General features: G+C 45.0%; 1 protein-coding gene across 3 annotated transcripts in view; it reads left to right on the top strand.

The window, feature by feature from the left end:
* The first annotated feature begins 7690 nt into the window (after positions 1-7690).
* The window catches only part of nyap2a (neuronal tyrosine-phosphorylated phosphoinositide-3-kinase adaptor 2a), a 137929-nt gene continuing 125172 nt past the window's right edge, over positions 7691-20447 (top strand). The window contains exons 1-2 of one of the 3 annotated variants that reach the window (XM_085989967.1): positions 7691-8027; positions 10349-10587. In XM_085989967.1, coding sequence (XP_085846093.1) covers positions 10385-10587 — 203 coding nt within the window. In that variant the 5' untranslated portion in view covers positions 7691-8027; positions 10349-10384. Of the gene's footprint in view, positions 8028-8055; positions 8873-10348; positions 10588-20447 lie in introns of those variants that run through there. The other 2 variants (XM_085989968.1, XM_085989966.1) reach the window with 2 other exon arrangements.

Below are 20447 nucleotides of genomic sequence, written 5' to 3'. Positions count from 1 at the left end.
ATTTTAGTTTTACAATAATAAGAATCTTTCAATAAAGCGTTACAAGAAAAGTCAAGCCTTGTGATTTTACGGGAAGATATCAAGTTGTTTGCTATCTGTCTAGCTCTGCATAGCCACGCGTTGCGAGGGCAGAATAGTAAGTAGGGTGAAGCGTTTGCCGGCTAGGTAGTGGCGCCAGTGGCGCACTGCCTCCACGATGGCTTGGGCCTCCTTTTCCACGGAGGAGTGTCTGATCTCGGGCCCTTGGAGGGTCCTCGAGAAGAAAGCTACGGGCCGCCCCGCCTGGTTGAGGGTGGCCGCCAAGGCAAAGTCAGACGCATCACTTTCCACTTGAAAGGGAGTGTTCTCGTCCACTGCTTGTAGCGTGGCCCGCTCAATATCCCGCTTAATGCTTTTGAAGGCGGCGTGGGCCTCAGCAGGGAGCGGAAAAGAGGATGCTTTCAAGAGGGGGCGGGCTTTGTCGGAGTAGTTGGGGACCCATTGGGAATAATAAGAAAATAACCCCAGGCACCTTTTCAGGGCTTTGGGAGTGTTGGGCAGGGGCAGCTCCCGTAGGGGGCGCAATCGGTCGGGGTCTGGTCCGATTTCCCCATTCTCCACCACGCTGCCTAGTATGCAGAGGCGCGTGGTGTTGTAAACGCACTTGTCCTCGTTGTAGGTGAGGTTGAGTTTTTGTGCGGTTTTCAGGAACCTCTCGAGGTTCGAGTCGTGATCCTGCTGGTTGTGACCGCAGATGGTGACGTTGTCGAGGTAGGGGAAGGTTGCCTGCAAGTGGTGGTCATCGACCATGCGGTCCATCTCCCTCTGGAAGACCGAAACCCCATTCATCACCCCAAAGGGGACTCTGAGGAATTGGTAGAGGCGTCCGTTTGCCTCGAAGGCGGTGTACGGGCGGTCCTCTGGTCTGATAGGGAGCTGGTGGTACGCTGACTTGAGGTCGATGGTGGAGAACACCCGGTATTGGGCGATTTGGTTCACCATTTCTGATATGCGGGGTAGCGGGTAGGCGTCTAGTTGGGTGTACCTATTGATCGTTTGGCTATAGTCGATCACCATCCGTTTCTTCTCGCTACCCCTTACCACTACCACTTGGGCGCGCCACGGGCTGTTGCTGCGTTCAATAATGCGCTCTTTCAGGAGCCTGTCTACCTCGGTCGCGATAAACCGCCTGTCCTCCCAGCTGTACCTCCTGCTTTTGGTCGCTATTGGCCGGCAGTTAGGGGTAAGGTTCGCGAATAGCGAAGGCGGCTTTACCTTCAGGGTAGCCAGACCGCACACTGTGAGGGGCGGCTGAGACCCACCGTAATTGAGCGTGATGCTTTGGTGGTAGCACTGGAAATCCAGGCCCAAGATCACGCTCGCACATAGATTCTTCATGATTAGTACTTTAAAATTATCGTATACAGTTCCGTTAACAGACAATTGTACCGTGCAGTAACCCATAATGGTCGATGTCTGGGTTTTATCAGCCATAGAGATGGTACCCCGAGTAGGGACCACCTTTAGGGAGAGTTGTTGTGCCAGTTCAGGGTGGATAAAACTCTCCGTGCTTCCACTGTCAATTAAACATTTAACCCCGCACCCGTTTACCTCGATGTCCACCATTGATTTGGATAGCGGGTGCGGCCTGGTCTGGTCCACTGTGACCGATGCCACTGTAGGGCCCTGATCGAGACAAGATGGCGTCCACGCTGTCTGCTCACAAGATGGCGGACCCCACGAGGTCGGGCAAGATGGCGTCCAAGATGGCCGCTCCCACGGCGCACACGCGGTGGTGGCGGGTTTTCCGGCGGGGTTCCCTCTGCACACCTTCCCGAAGTGCCCCTTCTTACCGCACTTAAAGCAGGTGGTGCCTTTCACCGGGCACAGGTTTCTGGTGTGCTTCGGCTGCCCGCAGAAGTAGCAGTTGGGTCCCCGACGCGTCGCGGCTGTCGTAGGGCTTCTGGGGGGAGAGCGGGGCCCCGACGGTGTCGGGCTGCCGGGCGGGGAAGATGCCTTCCAAGATGGCGGCGCCCTTGGTGCACACGTGGCGGCGTGGACGGTGCGGGCTGAAGAGTAGGCGTCCGAGTTTCTCTGGGCCACATCCAGGGATCGCGCTGTGTCCACAGCCTGTTTCAGGTCCAATCCCGTTTTTTTCCAGCAGTCTCTGCCAGATGTAAGTGGAGCTGAGGCCTGTGATAAAGGCATCGCGAACAAGCTCGTCAGTGTACACTGCGGCTTTTACATCTTGGCACTTGCAGTCTTTGCCAAGCGTTTTCAGGATGCCTAGGAACTCCTCCACCGATTCCCCAGGTCGCTGTGCGCGAGTAGCGAGCAGATGCCTAGCATACACCTCATTCGTAGGCTGCTGGTAATGCGCCTTTAAGATGTCGCAGGCGGCCGGGTACTTGTCGGCGTCTTGGATGAGGGGGTAAACCCGGTGGCTTACCCAATTCCGCAGAATTCCGAGTTTCATACTCGCAGCGTCCGTAGCGTCTTTGACGGCTGCAGAATTGTCCAGGAAGAATTCCATACACATAAACCAGTGTCCGAAGCGTGCCAATGCGTCCGAAGCATGCTGGTCCAAATCCAAACGTTTGGGTTTCAAGAGTTGATCCATTGTGTTGAAAATTAAGTCAATAAAATTGATGTGCCTCAATAAATCCGAGACTCGATGTTAGCGAAACAAAACAAGGCTTTTATTGACTTAGAAGGTAACACACAGAGGAGAGGTATCTTCCATCCAGAGGTCTGCCGTACTGGATGTGATGCAGGCTGGGCCAGCTTACATAGGGGCCAGGTATGGGCGGAGCCCTACACACAGTACAATACAATGGTGAGGAAACGGAACTGAGGTAAGGGAAATGAAACTGAAACCAACCACAGTCACAGGCAGAGAATACCAATGAGTGATGAATGGAGTATTTCATCACAGTCTGCACACTTGGTCCTTGAACCAACAATCCTTCTGGTCGTGTGTTGTTCTGCCGCAGCGATAACACTTCCCTGCTCCATATGACATTTCATTGGTGCCATATTCTTGTGGTCTCCATTGTATCTCTGCAGTGCCCCGTGCGGCTGCTTCGTGTGATACTGCCATGCTGAAAGCCTTGTCCAGCGTAAGATCCTTTTCTGATAGAAGCCATTTCTGAGTTCCTTCACTTTGAAGCCCACACACAAGCTTGTCCCTTAACGTATCTGCTAGTCCCAATCCAAACTGGCAGTGTTTCGATAGCTTGCGCAGTTCCATTAAGTACTCAGCATTACTTTCGTCTTTATGCTGGTTCCTTTTGTGGAACTTAAAACTTTCTGCTTTCAGCAGCGGTGTGGGGTTTAAGTGGTCCTGTAGGATTTCCACTATGCTTTTGAAATCCTTATCCACTGGCTTCTCTGGGGTTATTAGGCTTCGCAGTAAGCCATAAGTTTTTGCACCCATGGAATTCAACAAAACCAGTGCTTTCCTAGCATTTGGCACTTAATTCGCCTTGCAGTACACCTCAATGCGTTCCACATATGTCGCCCAATCTTCGACTTCATTGTCGAACGCAGTGACACTGCCACTCTTCGGCATCCCTGGGTGTGGTTAAACTGTCTAAAATGGCGTCTCCCGCGCTCTCCCTTCTTCTCCGCTGGCTCAAAATGGCGTCTCCTGCGCTTTCCTTTCTTCCCGCGCTCGCCCTTCTTCTCCGCTGCGGCTTCTAAAATGGCGTCTCCCACGCTCTTCCTTCTTCTCCACAGCTCAATGGCGTCTCCCGCGCTTCCTTTCTTTCCCCCGCGGATGCCGCTCAGCCCTTGAGCCCTGGCTGCGCTCTGCGCGTTCTCCTTTGCGCCTCTCTCGTTGCCGCCGCTCGGTCCTGAACCCCGGCTGTGCTTTACCCTCTCTCTCTTTTTTGTTTTCCATCGACGCCGCTCGGTCTTCAACCCCCGGCTGCGCCCTGTGCGCTTCACCCTCTCTCTTTTCTGTGCCGTCGGTCGGCTTCAGCCGCCGCTGTCCGGGAAGGGTCTGCGCTGTACCTGTTGCCAGTCTGTTGCTGGATCGTCGTGGCTGGAGAACCAAGCCCAGCTCTCAACAGCTTCCCCTGCGATGTTCACTCTCTGCCAGATGACTGGGCGGTTGCTCGTGGTCGACGCCCATGCTTCTGGCCTCGACTTTCTTCCACCGTCCTCCCGGAGCGAATCCTTGAAAGGAAATGCAGAGTTGCAGGTAGATTCGAATCGACCTCGTCACCACTGTTGAATCCGTGATTCTTAAAGTATGATGTTTTCTAATAACTAGACGGAGGCTGTAAATTAACAATCAACAGGTGTTTACTGGAGGAGGGTAGTCTAAAGACTAACAGTATAGAGGCATGCTCAAGGCTTATATACAGGTGTGGTCACTGCCGGTACTACAGTATACAGGAGCTGTAAAAGTAGTTCTCTCTTAAAGGTACATACACTACAGGGTACGAGGCTGTTAAAGTGGAGGTTGGCAAGTAAGTACTGTGAGAGTCCTTGGGTAACCATAATGCAAGTTGCCAAGTTAAAACCACCCTTAAAGTGAGTGCAACATGACATATTACTGTAGTTGTGGAAGTGTTGCTATAAGAGGTGAAGAGTGCGCTGGTGTCAAGAGTGGGCAAGGAGAAAAGCAAAGAGTGCCCAGTGTGTTACCTTGACAGCCCTGGTGAGGTCATTGAACTTTTCGTATCACTATTCTGCAATCCTTGGGGTGAGGGATTTGGGCCCAGACTCGCATTTAACACGCGCCTGAAAGAGGCCCAAAGATCAAGAGAAATTGGTCAAGGCAAGCTGTCAGTACAGGTCATACCTCCACAGGCAACTTGCCTGATGGGAGAAACCAATTTAGGGCCATATGTCTCACCAGCAGCAGCCCTCAGGTAAGTCCTAGGAAGGAGGGTTGGTGCAGGCTATGGGGAGGGGGGCAATCGCGATGCTTGTAGAGTCGAGGATCACTCCTGCTCTTGGCTACACAAGGAAGGGTTTTAAAAAAAATAATATTTACATTTAGTTGACGAACGTGGGAGCCACTAATGAATCCTGAACAAGGCAAGCCCGATACACGCCCCGCTCATCGAGAATTAATTTCTCCAAGGGATCCTTTTAACAGGTGTTAAGCCTGTAATGAACATATTCAATGAGTCTGACGCCTGCTTTAGGCAGCCACCTGGAATGCCTAAAAAATGGGAATTTAGCAGTGGGCCTAATGCTTGTGCATATTGGGTTCCACGGATCTCCCACCGGAGAAGTCTCACAGAAATTCCAGGAAATAGTGTCTACGCCCAGTATCCAGTGAACAAATGGATATGTCTGCGGCTGGTATTCAATGTAACTTGTACTCATGCAATAGATTGTGTCTATGGTTAATATCGAGTGCACTGTTTACCAGTGAAACATGTCTACTGTTAGGATACAGTGTGTTGTACACACTTGCAACAGATAACAATCGTGGCTGGTATTTTTATTGCAACGAGTGGAAAATTTCAATGAAATGACCTTTTTTTAAATGTAACGTCTTAGTGGAATTTGTTGGCTTCACTTTGGCAGTGATGTGGGGAGGCACCGAGCTCCCTCTGTCTTCTGGAATGGGGGAAGCCTCACTGGAAGATCACATGAAGATGGCCAAACCCATAGTGGCGTTTTAAGAAACATAAGACATAGGGGTAGATTTTCAACTTACCATCCAGAAAGAAGCTTTTCCACCCATTCCACCCGGGGCAACTGTCAGCTGTGGCTCAGTGGGTAGCACTCTCGTTTCTGAGCCAAAACGTTGTGGATTCAAGTCCCACTCCAGGGATTTTAGCACAAAAATCTAGGTTGACACTCCAGTGCAGTGCTACACTGTCAGAGGTGCCGTCTTTCAGATGAGATGTTAAACTGAGGTCCCGTCTGCTCTCTCAGGTAGACATAAAAGATCCCATGGCACTATTTCGAACAAGAGCAGGGGAGTTATCCCCGGTGTCCTGGCCAATATTTATCCCTCAATCAACGTAACAAAAACAGATTTTCTGGTCATTGACAATCACATTGCTGTTTGTGGGAGCTTGCTGTGCGCAAATTGGCTGCTGCGTTTCCTACATTACAACAGTGACTACACTTCAAAAGTACTTAATTGGCTGTAAAGCGCTTTGAGACATCCGGTGGCCGTGAAAGGCGCTATATAAATGCAAGTCTTTCTTTCATTAGTTTGGTTTGGATTCACTTTTAGGATTTAGTAATGAAAGGCCGGTATTCAAATCCAATGTTGCAACCAGTCATTTCCGAATATAATTTTTTTTAATGCAGCGGTATCAGGGCAAGTTTGATTATTGCTCTTGGGCATAAAGGATTGTCGGGGCATAGCGCATAGTGGAAGCTTTGGCAGGGAGAATTGTGTGTGCTTAACAGAGCTCATCCAATTTTTAATGAGTGACAAAATTGTGTGGGTTCCGCCCACCCAATATTCCTCTGTACGAGGAACTCAGGTGATGCTTTATGCCCAAGAACAACAAGAGGAAAAGCTTGCCGTTTTCACAGTGTTGTGGAGTGCTACAAGTCCCTCTTTGGAAAGCAGGGAGCGAGGTGGAAAATGCGACATTGAGGTGAGATAGCGCCACACAGGGAGGGAAAACACCCAAGATGAGTCAGAACCAAGCTGCTCTCTTGGAGCTCTTAAGATATCGTTACAGAACAGCTTCAGCCTGATCTCCCACACTCGTGATTAAGGAAATGGTACACAATGCACAGAAGGAGGAGTGGGATTAAAGGAGTAAATAAAAATAACTGAAAAGAGAAAGACAAAGATAAACGCTTATTGTGCTTTGTCAAAGTGTGAATTTGGAATTATGAGCAGCTCTATCCATGTTTTTCTATCTGGCTGACTGACTGCCTTCAAGTTCACTGAACTCTGTTTTTATGCAATCATTGGTTAGGCACATATTTCACAGACCAAGGAATCCACCAACACAGATATTAAAAATAAAAGACTTTTTAACATTCTGGCTTTTAAAAGAAAGGCTGTATATTCCCTGGGGATTTTGTGGCTCTCAGTTTGAGAACGAGCTGACACTGCATTAGAGACCCCCAGCTGCAGCCACAGCTTAAAAGCCCTTTTGACAGCATAATATAGAATGGTATACAATTGTAATTAACTCAAGAAGGGGAGGTAATAGAATTGCATGAATCATAATGGGGGCTGTGGTCTTTGCTGAACTGTTTTGATAAATGCACTTGTAAAAAGTCATTGGTATCAAAGGGCGGAAAAAGAAACAAAACATCTTCATGTTTGCCAAAGATGTGAAGACACTGATACTGGATTGCTGTCCATGGTGCTACAAGCATAGAGGCGAATCAAAGTAGCACAACTTTAATTTTCATTTAATTTTAGCACATAGAGAAAGTGATATCAGAAAGGTAGTTTGTCACAACGACAGGCCACAGGTGATTTGGGTACACGTAGTAGACCAACCTGTTTTCACAAGATTAAAATGTTCCCCAGCCCCTTTCACCTCCCTTCCATATTTCTACAGCAGACTAATCTATATGAAGGATAATTTCACATCACGCCATACGTGGGGGAAAAAAGGATTGATGGGCGATACTGAGCATTGACTGCCTTGTCGGATTTAAGTGGCTGCTCATTTTACAGAGCTGTCACATGGTCAAATTCACCTTTACTGTCACGTGAGAGCGATCTGCATCATTGAAAGGTTCACTTTGACTATTTTCCTAGCTGTAGGGGGAACACAAGGAGTGCCACACAGTGGAAGTAAGGCAGTTATTTTAATTCTGTGTAACCTCATGTACTAATCAAAGAGGACTGTTGTGGGGAGGAGAGGGAGCATGAGATGCTGCCTAGACAGCAGGCTCTAATGAGGATCAAGACCCCTGGGAGCTGAAATTGAAAGCTTGCTTTGCTGCCTTCTCTGCCACCACAGACACTGATTCCCTTCCCCTCACCGATGGGCCTAGCCAAACGCTGTCCAGAGTGCTGGCATGTTGATCGTACGGTCAGTAAATACCTGCAGACTGCACACAGACCGAAACAGGACTGCTATTTTTACAAGAAGGTAGGCTCCCTTTGGTGGCTGTTGATTAACCATTCAGAATCCTTGATTAATCTGCGGTTAGTTTCAGGGACTGAAGCAGCTGAGGATTGTAAGCCTGCCAGTACTTATTGAGGAGGGGGGGGCTGGTGGGTAGGTGGGGGAGGAGAGATGATACCACAAGACAGAATGCACAGAACCTGCTGAATCTAAAAGGGAGAATGGAGAGGATGAGAAAGCATCTCTCTGCTCCAGGAGGAAGCCATTAGAAGATGCTGCGCTTTATTTCTTATTCTCATCTCTTCTTACTCGGGCGAAACACCATGTGCAAATGAAGCTTGTTTGTGAACTGGAGGTGATTGCATTAGGGCTGTGCCGTTTCCTTCGGTGTTTTAAAGTGGGTGAAAAGGATCCAGCTGTCTCTTCACTAGACTGACAAGCAGGGTGTAATTTACAGCCAGGGCCCCCCCCTCCTTTGGTTGCTCTCTATGGATGTGGATAAGAGGAAGGCAGCACCTGTTCTCAATCTGAGCTAAATCCAACAACAAAGAATCCAAGGACAATTTTTGCTTGATAAACAACCTAGAAGGAAAAAAAAACATTTGTCATTTTCCTGCTTTTTTTTGTGCATTACTGGAATCAGCAAGACTTAAAGCTTTCGTGCAATGTGCTTCAAGGAAAGATTGATTTGAAAAGTGTTGCTGAACAGTGACCACGTTTATGGTACTGGGGAAAAAAAATCCTTCAAACTGCACTGAGGTGATCGACAGGAAAGGAGAAAGGCTTTCTTTAAAAGTTAATCTGTTTAACGCCAGCATAGCAGACAGTGGTCTCATAGCTGCGTTCTTCCCTTATCTCAGCACATGTGGGTATGTTTGCTGATTTTTTTTTCCACATTGTGTGTTTGAGCAATCTGCTCTTGTGTTTGTTAGATTTCAATTAACCGTTCGAGGGCTGCAATGGCATTTCAGCACCAAAGTAAAAATTAACATAGATCAAGGTCATTATTTTGTAGCTGGTTCCAGGAATAACATGAATGTTTTTTTTATTAATAGGTTTACTGTTAGCTGTGTACCTTTCACTTTATTTCACTATTAAAAATCTAATTTTGCAGGTGATATACATGAAAGAGTGTGTGCTATAAAACCAAAATAGGCCCTTCAATGCTCAGAAGGTTAAGTGGAATCAATTCTCCCTGCTAACCAGTGACCAGCTACATAGATTTTATGAGGGTGAAAATCTAAAAAAGAAACAAATGTATATTTTTTTAATTAAAGCTATCATCACGTATTACCTTCAAAGGTCACTTCTTTATTAATAAGCCAATAATTTTTATTAATAATTCATTTTAGCTGGCAAACTGAACACAGTGCATTTCTACATAGTTTATTAATCATTTATGCTGATATCGTGGTAGAGGCGACCAGTTTTCAACAAGCACCTTAACTTCCTACTGGAATCGTCCATTACACATTCATCCAGAAGCTCAGTCCATCCGTTAAATGGGATTGAAGTCTGTGAAGCACTCAGTGTTGCACATCCTACATGCAGTTCTGACACTTGCTGTAGAATCCATTTTGTTTGCAGTGTGCAATTTATTTCACAGCCATTACAGTATGTCACATGAAGCATGCCTTCTTTTTGAGCTTGCTTCAAAAAATACTCTTGCTTTGCTCTTGAATTTCACAAGGAAGTGCAACCGGGGTCAATTTCTCCCTTGAATGGCCTGCAGAAACTGCACGCACATGTACCCATCGCATCCGTTGTAAATGAGCAAGAGTGAAATTAGCTCGTGCACATTTTCTCATTTTTGTCTGTTTGTCCCCCTCTATGCCCACCAGGAGCAATGAACGCGGTCCAGGGAGAGACATTGTTTTCACACCATTTCCAAATTGTTATTTTGCCCATCCTGGTGTATCCAACTGGAGCAATGGGCAATGTGGGATGATCATATTAGCTTCAAGCAGTTCTTCACTGTGTTCACTGGCCCTTTCTGATGAAAATTGAGTAGATTCCAGTCCCTGTTTCGAAATATTAGGTCTGGATATTTTTTTGAGGTTGTAAACTGGGAGTAAAAGTAATTTACTGTGAGCTTCCGATGGTTTTATCTCCTGTGCACTAGCGATGAAATAGGCTCAAAGCTCAGGGCAAGTGCCCAATGCAACTATTTAAACTAGTTGACCCTTTATGTAACACCCTGCACTAGGGAATTGCACTTACGCAACAGACAGAGAAAATAAACCCTTAAGACTAATTGCGAAATATTTGACATTACTGACAATAGCTGTGATGAATTATTTGAACGCACTTGCTGTTTTTAAAGCGTTGCTCTTTCTACATCACAGGGCGTGCTACTCTTATCGTCTGCCTTCTGAAGGAAGATGACTTCTAAGCAGGAAGATGCTGCCTTGACCAATTTTCTTCAGTTCATTGAAGACAAGGGACTGAGGGCTTACGATGCTTTGGTGATTCAGAATGCCTCAGACATTGCTCGTGAAAATGATCGCATGCGGACTGAAACAAATTTGGCATACCTCAAGGAAAAAAGTGAAAGACGACGGAGACAAGAAGAAGCAATAAAACGGTAAATAGCAAAAAGCATTTTGCATCTGATGACCGATTCAAAAAAAGGATATTCCAATATTAAAGATATTTATGAAATACAAGTGAATGTCCCGTAGCGATGCTCACAGTAAGTCAAAGGATGTGCTGTTTTATAAGGACAGGAGCATTATTCCACGTGACACACAATATAATATTCTGCTGCTAACAAGGGGTCATGTGTAATTGGCCTGCCCCTTTAAGGCCACAAGGTCTAATTGTTATAAATAGTCATATTATGAGGTCAATTAGAGGTTGATTTATCTTAGGTTAATTAGGGGGGTAATTGTTTGTTATTTGACAGCTTTTTTTGTTAATCAATGACTCTTCTCCAAGGCCAGAAAATTGACAGAAAGTGACTAGCTATCAACAGATTTTAAGATTGCTTTCCATCTGTAACAAAGTGTGACATTTTAAAGTGTAACATCTCAAGTATGAGAGACATAGATGTGCGCCAGATGCGAAACTTCTCAAAAATGCGCCATATTTATCCATAAAGTGAAAGTGGGCCTATGAGACCGGTGTGGCACAGACGCAAATAGGGCCCCTTGAAACTTAATAGTGCTACAAGGATATGTGTCAGGCAGGATTTCTGGACTGTATAAGGTACAATTCTGCCTTCGCAGACTAATGTGTGAGCAACACACTAATATTGAATTATTTTAAGATGGAACATGCTTCTGAAGTGTTGCATTGCATTGCTGGAGGGCCCACCTTTTGAATGAGGCGGTAAACTGCGGCCCAGTGGTCAAGGTAACCCAGCGCCCAGGCCAATATTCTTCCTTCAACCAATACCACCAAAAACAGATTAACTGGACATTCATCTCACTTGCTGTTCGTGGAACCTTGTTACATTTTAATTATCCACCAAATTTGCCTACATAACAGCAGTGACTACATTTCAAAAGTATTTCATTGTATGTGAAGGGTTTTGAGATGTTCCCAAGAGATGTGACCGAGGTGCATATATTAAACAAATCGTTTCTTAATTTTCCATTATTCACTATAAAAAAGCCCAGATTTTGCTGGAGTGGGGCATTTGGTGGCATGCCCAATTAGTTACACTTTTTCCCTCACCCTTCAGCTCTCAAATGTTTTGCCCTGTGTGTTGCTGGCAGCGTGCACTGGCAATGGGCATCTGTGACCTTGGTGAATGATGGGACCAACTGCGTATCTCCATAACCAATGAAATTTAAGGATTTAGAAAAAAACAGAGGAACAACAGAAAATAATCAAAAAGGCTAATAGAATGCTGGCCTTTATATCTAGAGGACTAGAATACAAGGGGGTAGAAGTTATGCTGCAGATGTACAAAACCCTGGTTAGACCACACCTGGAGTACTGTGAGCAGTTCTGGGCACCAAACCTTCGGAAGGATATATTGGCCTTGGAGGGAGTGCAGCGTAGGTTTACCAGAATGATACCTGGACTCCAAGGGTTAAATTACGAGGAGAGATTACACAAACTAGGGTTGTATTCCCTAGAATTTAGAAGGCTAAGGGGTGATCTGATCGAAGTTTTCAAGATATTAAGGGGAACAGGTAGAGAGAAACTATTTCCGCTGGTTGGGAAGTCTCGGACTAGGGGGCATTGTTTAAAAATTAGAGCCAAACCTTTCAGGAGTGAAATTAGGAAACACTTCTACACACAAAGGGTAGTAGAAGTTTGGAACTCTCTTCCGCAAATGGCAATTGATGCTAGATCAATTGTTAATTTTAAATCGGAGATTGATAGCTTTTTGTTAACCAAAGTTATTAAGGGATATGGGCCAAAGTTGGGTATATGGAGTTAGGTCATAGATCAGCCATGGCAGAACAGGCTCATGGGGCTGAATGGCCTATGTTCCTATGTTCCTAACGACGGAGAAGGAAATAGGATTAATTAAAGTCAAATCAGGTACAGAAAGAAGTAAAGAGAGGGAAAGAAAGATTGGGTTTAGAGAGTGACAAAAAAGGGACAGAAAAGAAAAGTAAGAAAAACATTTAAATTTTACATTTCTGGGCCAGAGAGGATGACTGGCATTGCAGGAACATAAATCTCATTATTATAAAGGTACTTATGCTGTTAAGCACTAGCCCTAACATTGTGTGGCGAGATTAATTGGCACTTAATGCGCAAATGAAACTCACAGGGAGGTTGAGGGCGTGTTGCCATTTTCATGAGGCTAATGGCGGAGTGGTGCAAATTGTCCAGCAACTTAGGAGATTCGCTATTCACGGGGTATCTTTTCCTCGCTATAGATTGCTGGACGATTTGCACATTAATATCGTCGAGCACCATTAAAATCGACGTTAATTTGGAAGCAAAATCTAGGCCAATATCATTATGTACCACTGTATTTGTGACTAAATTGGTTGCCATATTTGCTGTTGCAACAGCTATAACTGTTCTTCAAAAAAGGTAATTTGTTTGGTCATGATGTGTTTTGGGACATCCTGAGGATGTGATGGGATGCAATACAAATGCACGGCGGGGGTGGGGAGGGACGGGGGTTGGATTTGAACTCTATTCCAGCTCAGCAGAAACAGAATGCCAACGGCATTTAAGTGAAGCCCGGGAGCTCAAATACCTCGGGCCTGAAACTTAGGGGGGACTTTTTCGGGGGGGGGGATCAGGGGGAGTGTTCGGTGGTGGGGTTGGGTGGGAAAAAAATTTTTGACAATGGGTTGGGATCCCGCTGTCAACCAATCACCGTGCACCTTTCCCAGATATCGGGTCTGTCAGTGCTGAACAGACCCAACATGCAGTGGCGGGGGAGGCAATTCAGGTCATTTTGACCTTGTTAACAGCCCATTAAGAAGTATTTTGAGCTCACCTTTACATTTTACGAGGTCGCCCATGAGGCCCACACTGCTCGGGGATCACATCAGGTAAGGAGGTCGGGAGTTGTATGACCATGGAATCGTCTCATTACTTGACAGCTGCAAATGTGCTATAAAAGCTCCCATCTCACAGCTGTTCACTTTCCAAGCTCAGAAGCTGTTGCTTACTGCATTTGGAAGACAGGTTGAGTTTTATGCAGGTTGCAAGTGTTTGGAGTAAAATCTATCCAGTGTCACCTCATTGAAACAACTTCTCTCACCATTGACAGATCGCTTCTGTCATCGCAACTTCACCTGCCATCTATTACATCAGCATCAGTGCCCTTGAAACGATCTCACCTTGGTCCTCAGAATCACACCACAATCAGCCCCAACACCAGCAGCACCAGGCACACCAACAGCACCAACAACAACACCAACCATCTCTGCAATCAACTGATTGGCAGAGGGCAGAGGGCATCAGCACCCGACCACATTGCTGCCCAGGAGGCCAGGGATGGCCTCACCAAGGCCAGATTTACTTCACTTGATGCTGTACACCCTGGCTGCCACATGATGCGCCAGGTTGGCACCACCCCACACCAACACGCTAAAGCATCCCTACAATGCCCAAGCCATTCCTTTCACACTCATCACCATTGCGGGGGTACTGTTATGTCTCACCATTCACTGCAATTCACGAAGCCACTTCCAAAGGTGCACACAGATCTGTTCAAGAACACAAAGTGTTGAAGATAAAGGTTTCAATGTTTGATACCACATTAACAGAAACTTTACATGAACATTGCATAAAACACCCAAGTGCCTACCCTTGTGTGCTGTTAGTTGGTATGATTGGGCTAAGACGAGGGTGAGTGTGAGGGGTAGCTAGTGAGATGGGAAGTGATAATGTAGATAGAGAGGGATGGGTGAAGGTGCAAGGTAAGTTGGTGCAAGTAAGGATGTGCAGGAGTAGGGTAGGGAAGGCAGAGTGATGGGGATGTGATGAGTGGCACAGCAGGATGAGGTTGAGTGTGGCTTTGCAGTAACGTTTCGTGTTCTACTAAGACCATTAAAAAGTTTACACCACTGCAGCCTGGTCCTCCTTATGACATCCCTGCTTGTGCCCTCCTGTGCAATGTGCAATCAGGCTGTGTTGATCTCCTGGGGAGGTCTCTTCCGCCCTTTGGAAGGGAAGAGAATCTCCCTGCGTGCTGTGACTCCCTCCATAAGCATATGGAGGGAGTCATGGGAGAGCCTGGGTGCAGCTGTGCACCTCTGTGCAGTGCTTGTCAGTGTTTGCAGCACCTCAATGCTGTAGAACACTGACAGCACAACTGTCAAAATCAATTTTTGCATGGCCCCTTTAAGGAAACCGGCTGATGACACGTCATCAAATGACATCATCAGACGTGCTTCCTTCAATTGGCCGGCAAACAAGCCCAATCAGGGGGAAATCATTTGGGACAACGGGCTGGAGAGAGCAGCGGGGCCAGGACCCACCAGATTCGTCACCTGCCACAGACCCGCCGAGGTTGGTAAAATCCAACCCTTAGACTCACGAGTGCCCCCACCTGCTCAAAGTCAACTCAGAGTTAAAATCGATCCCACAGCCTTTTTTCTTTTTAAATCGGGTAGCTGACAGATATCTGTATGATAAGTTCACATTTCTCACACTCTCATCATATAAATAGGATAGCTAACAAAGACCAAAGTGATATACTATTAATATTACTGTATAGATAGTACAGCTGACGGGTAATGGTATGATAGGCCAGTATTTCTCACTGTAAAACTGTATAAATAGAATTGCTCATGTATACCCTTTTGACACATTGATATTCATCACAATGTCATCAGAATAGTAGAGGCTATTTTCTGGTTGTCTGTGAATTATGCACCAACTAAGTCACATTTTCAAAATGAGCAGACTTGCTAATGTGGATAGGAGAATATAAGTGCTCGAGGCAGACATAGAATAGTTGTTAGAAATAACTGAAGAAAAGGAATTGGTTTTGAAAAGATTAGCAGAACTCAAGGTGGATAAGTCACTGAGACTTGATAACATGCATCTCAGGTTGTTAAAGAAAGCCAGAGAGGAGATAGCAGAGATTCTGACCACAATTCTTCAATGCGCCTTAGATCTGTAAATTGTGGTGGAAGAACTGAAGGGTAACTATAGTCCAGTTAGTTTAATGTAGATTGTGGGCAAATCCACAATTCAAGATAAAATGAGTGATCATTTAGAGATGCATAGGCTAATCAATGCATGGATTTATTAAAAGCAAATCGTGTTCAACAATTTTAATAGGTTTTTGAAAATGTAATTGCTTCTATATGTAAAGGGAATGCAGTATGTGTAGTGTATATAGATTTTCAGAAGGTGTTTAATAGGTGTCTCACAGGCTTGTTACAAGAATTTAGGCATAGGGTATACCTGTAATAGCAGTATGAGAAAGTTCATTGACAGACAGGTTTAGGTATAATGAATGTTGCTCAGATTAGAGAAGGGTTGAAAATGGTGTACTCAAGGGTCAACGCTACATCCATTTTAGCTCTCATAGATGACATTAATTGGACTTGGGCATAAGAAGCACAATATTGAAGTGACAACACAAGAGATGGGGTCTTGGCAAATACAGAGGACAGCAAAAAACTTCAGGAGGACATAGGTTCGCAGAACAGGCAGGCAGGTGGCAGAGCAGTGTGAGGGTCGTACATTTTGGGAGAAAAACACAAGGAATGGGAGTATACACTCAATGGAAAGATGCTGAAGGCTATGGATCAAGGAAAGTGGAAAAACCATCAAACAGGTCCATAGCACTTTCCTTTCTTCATAAATAGGAGCATAGAATACACGAGCAAAGAGATAATGATAAATTTGTACTGTGTAATGGGTGGGCACCAGTTAGCATACTGTATGCAATTTTGGGTGCCCCATTGTAGAAAGGGCATTAATACCACAGAGAGCACACAGACTGGATTCACCAGGATGCGACCAGGGATGATAAACTATTGTTATGAGGAGAGACTTGAGGTACAGGGACTATTTTCACTAGAGCAGAGAAGGTGAAGAGATTTAATGAGAGATTTGAAAACAAATTTAAAGGTTTTGATCGAGTGAGTCGCAAAAGACTGTTTCCTCTCTGGATTAGTGACAAAGAATTATCAATTTAAAATTGTCACTAAAGGAGTGACGAGAGAGGGCAGGAGAAATTCTTTATGCAGAGTGTCGCACTTGTTGTTGGAGCATGAAATGTTTTGCCAGAAGGTAACGGTTGACTGAGAGACAAATGCATCTTTTAAGGTAAAAGTGGACAAATATTTGAAGCAGTGGAAGATGCAGAGCGATAGGGAGAGAGCAGGACATTGGGATTAGTTTTGGATTGTCCTAACAAAGAGGGGCTACAGACATAATAGGCCGAATGGCTTCCATCTCTGCTATAAACTTCCTGTGGTTCAATGTTTGCTTAGAAAATATTAATGCTAAGTCATGTCTCCTAATATGGGTTCAACTGAGTAGTAAAATCTCACTGCTAATGGTGTCAAATATTTTGTCTTATAATACTTCTGTGAAGCGCCTTGGGACGTTTTACTATGTTAATGGCACTATATAAATACAAGTTGTTGTTGTTGATTGAAAACACTAACGCCAATTATTAGTGGTTGATCCAACCAAATTAAACAAGGAGACATTCTTTGACAATATTGAGCCTTTCAGGCTACTGAGCAACTTGTTCTATAAATTCCGCTTGTACCAACATTTGTTAACGCCACAGGAATAACATTTGGGCTAGAAATGCAAAAGGTGATGACTTTTCTCCACTTGGGCATTGAATGCATGTGTCTGAGGAGGAGCAGGAAGGAAGGGGTGATGTTCTGACAGAAAATAGAAGACAGAGAACCAAACCCCCTCCACCTTGGGAAAGGATACGAATTTTCTCCGGGTATAAATTTCTTAAATGTGTTAAAAGAAGAAAATGTATTGGGAAAATCAGGTCATGCTTGAGATGTACTAAATCTTCACACTCCATTTGGAGGGATTTCAATTGCTGTAGCTATAAAAGTCGCAGCAATCATAATTGTCTTGATCACTGGTTTGTTTCTGGCACCAAGAGGTGATGTTCTTGTATAGGTAAGAGGGATTAATAGCATCCTCACTGAACAATACTTCAGCTAAAGTAATCCCTTTAATCAGTACAGCCTCCATCAACTGCATGATGGGGCTGTTAATATGGTCCTGGCGCCTCTGCTCATCAGATGTTGCAGTGCATTTGAATATTTTATTGTTGCTCCCAGCGCATTACACATGAAGTGTTCATTAAGGGAAGCAGGCCTTCATCAAATAGGAAATAGGGTCTAAATGAGGCTTGCATACATTCTCTGTTCAGTGCAAAATATGCAACTGGTGTGCTTTATGGTGCATTGAGCATATCAGGTCAGAATAGGCCTCAGCACCGCATGATGTGGGGCCCTTCCTCCCAAAGGCAGCCGTGATTCTAGTGCCATGGATCACTATTGTATATATCTGCATGCTACGTATACTGTCACAGATAAAGGTGATCAAATATATCAATCTTCTTCTTCTTAGGCAGTCCCTCGGAACCGAGGATGACTTGCTTCCACATTAAAAATGAGTTCGCAGGTGACTGATGTGTCCAATGCGGGACCTACAGTCTCTGTCACAGGTGGGGCAGACGGTGGTTGAAGGGGCGGGTGGGTGGGGTGCTTGGGTTGACGTGCGCTCCTTGCGCTGCCTGCGCTTGGCTTCCGCTTGCTCCCGGCGAAGAGACTTGAGGTGTTCGGCGCCTTCCCGGATGCTTCTCCTCCACTTTGTGCGGTCTTGGGCCAGGGATTCCCAGGTGTCGGTGGGGATGTTACACTTTTTCCAGGAGGCTTTGAGGGTGTCCAATACTGTACTGTGGGGTGGGTAATGCCACCCTGGCACCATGCCACCTGGACCACTGCTCATCAGGTGCTGCATGCACTTGTGCCTAAATGAGTTGACCTCACGTGAGAATGCAAGGTTAGATCATGCAAATACTTTAGTGGTGCTTCTGGCATTAGTACCTGGCACACTGGGAGTGCCACAGGGTTCAGGGGCTGGAATGTTGGATGCCAGCAGCAAATGTTGAGTGATTGAGGTAATTAGCATAGATGCATTTAAGGGGAAGCTAGATAAGCACATGATGGAGAAAGGAATAGAAGGGTATGTTGATAGGGTTAGATGAAGTTAGGTGGGAGGAGGCTCACGTGGAGCATGAACACCAGCATGGACCTAATGGGCCGAATGGCCTGCTTCTGTGCTGTAAAATTCTATGTAATTCTATAAAGGGCTGGTACTGCCCAAACAGTGCTGCCATTTTTTCTCTTGGAAGAAATCTGTGAGTACAAAGACCACTTTTAAAGGTTATTGCTGGAGGTCAAGGGAATTCAGGGGCATAAATGCAGGGTGGCCCTCTTGAAAGGTCTTGTTGTATGCACAAGCTAGTGAAGGCGCAATGTGGGGTGTCAGTCCCTGCACCTTGAACCCAAGTCCACCCACTTTGTTGTTCAGTATAGTGTGCATCTCACTAACTGAGGGTTCAATATTTCATACCTAGTTTGTTGAAGTGTTTAACTGCATTTAAGGGGAAGCTAGATAAATACATGAGGGTGAAAGGAATAGTTGCTGGCCGGGTTAGATGAAGTAGGGTGGGAGGAGGCACATGTGGAGCATAAACCAGTTGGGCCAAATAGCCTATTTTGTGTGTGCATTCTATATAATTCCACGTAACTGTGATTATTGCTGGTTCTTGATAACTGGAAGCTTAGATGCTCTATGGAGTTGGAAAAAATAGCGCTGCGTGTGATACACGGACATTTCTCACAGACACCATATAATAGAACAGCTGACGGGTACCAAAGTGAAGCTGCCTAATGAGTACTGGTGCGATATGCTGACATTTCTCACACTCTCACTATATAAGCAGGATAACTGAGGGGTACCAGTGTAATATACCAGTATTTCTCACATTGTGAACTTATGAATAGAATAGCAGGCCTGGCGTGAATCGTTGACATTTCTCATTCTATCACTGTGCAAATGGGATAGCGGACAGGTACTAATTTGATATGCTGCTATTTCTCACAGTGTCGCTCTATAAATAGGATAGTCGACAGGCACTGATGTGATACACTGACATTTCTCACTCAACTGTACAATTAGGAGTGGAGCAAGAAAGAGGTTTTATTATTGCTTTTGCTCTAAGTAGGTTCATTTCGGGTCATTTTGTCTCCAGCAGGAGAATATTACAACTGAACATGAAGTTTTTGGTAAAAATATAACTACAAGAATGACAGATATAGCAATGACTCCTGTTACAGTAATGTGCAGAGCTTTAGAATATACAAAGGTGGTGCTTTAAGGAACGAAGTTCATTGAAAATTTGAATCCTTTTTTGGGGATAAGATCATGGTTTGGAAGAAATGTGTTACGTCTAAATAGACAGGGGCCTTGAAAACTGGGCCTCAGCTTGGGTACATCGATTGGAAAATAGTTTTGAAGCAGAGATGGTAATGAAGAAGCATTAATAGGAGAATAATAAACAAACATAATGGCTGAATATGTTGTCAGGATGAAAATGTAAGAATTTTACAGTTTACCCTATAATTTAAGTTCTGTTTCAGAACTCACTCGAACCATTTTTAATCAGTTGTACAGTAATCTATATCCCTTTATTCCCGGCTGAATCACGATCTGTCCAATTTCATTTCAATGTTTCAATTGGGTCAGCCACCCAGTAATCACGCTTGCTATTTTTAGCACCGGCATTCATTATTTTACATTTCTTAATATTAAATACAATCTGCCTGGGTTTTAAATCTCAGTCTGTGAATTTCAATATCATCTGAAAACTCAGACAATTTGACAGTCAATATCCTAATCAAGATCATTTAGCTCCTGAAATGACACCTTCTATTCCATTCCTTTGTCCATTATTTCAACACTGGCATTAGCCGGCTTATTTTAAATGTGTGGGGCCATGAATATTGCCAACTG

Source organism: Somniosus microcephalus, chromosome 6 (assembly GCF_052327205.1).
Source record: "Somniosus microcephalus isolate GS21.2 chromosome 6, FLI_Smic_1.0, whole genome shotgun sequence".
NCBI lineage: Eukaryota > Metazoa > Chordata > Chondrichthyes > Squaliformes > Somniosidae > Somniosus > Somniosus microcephalus.
This window is presented reverse-complemented; position numbering and strand designations above follow the sequence as displayed.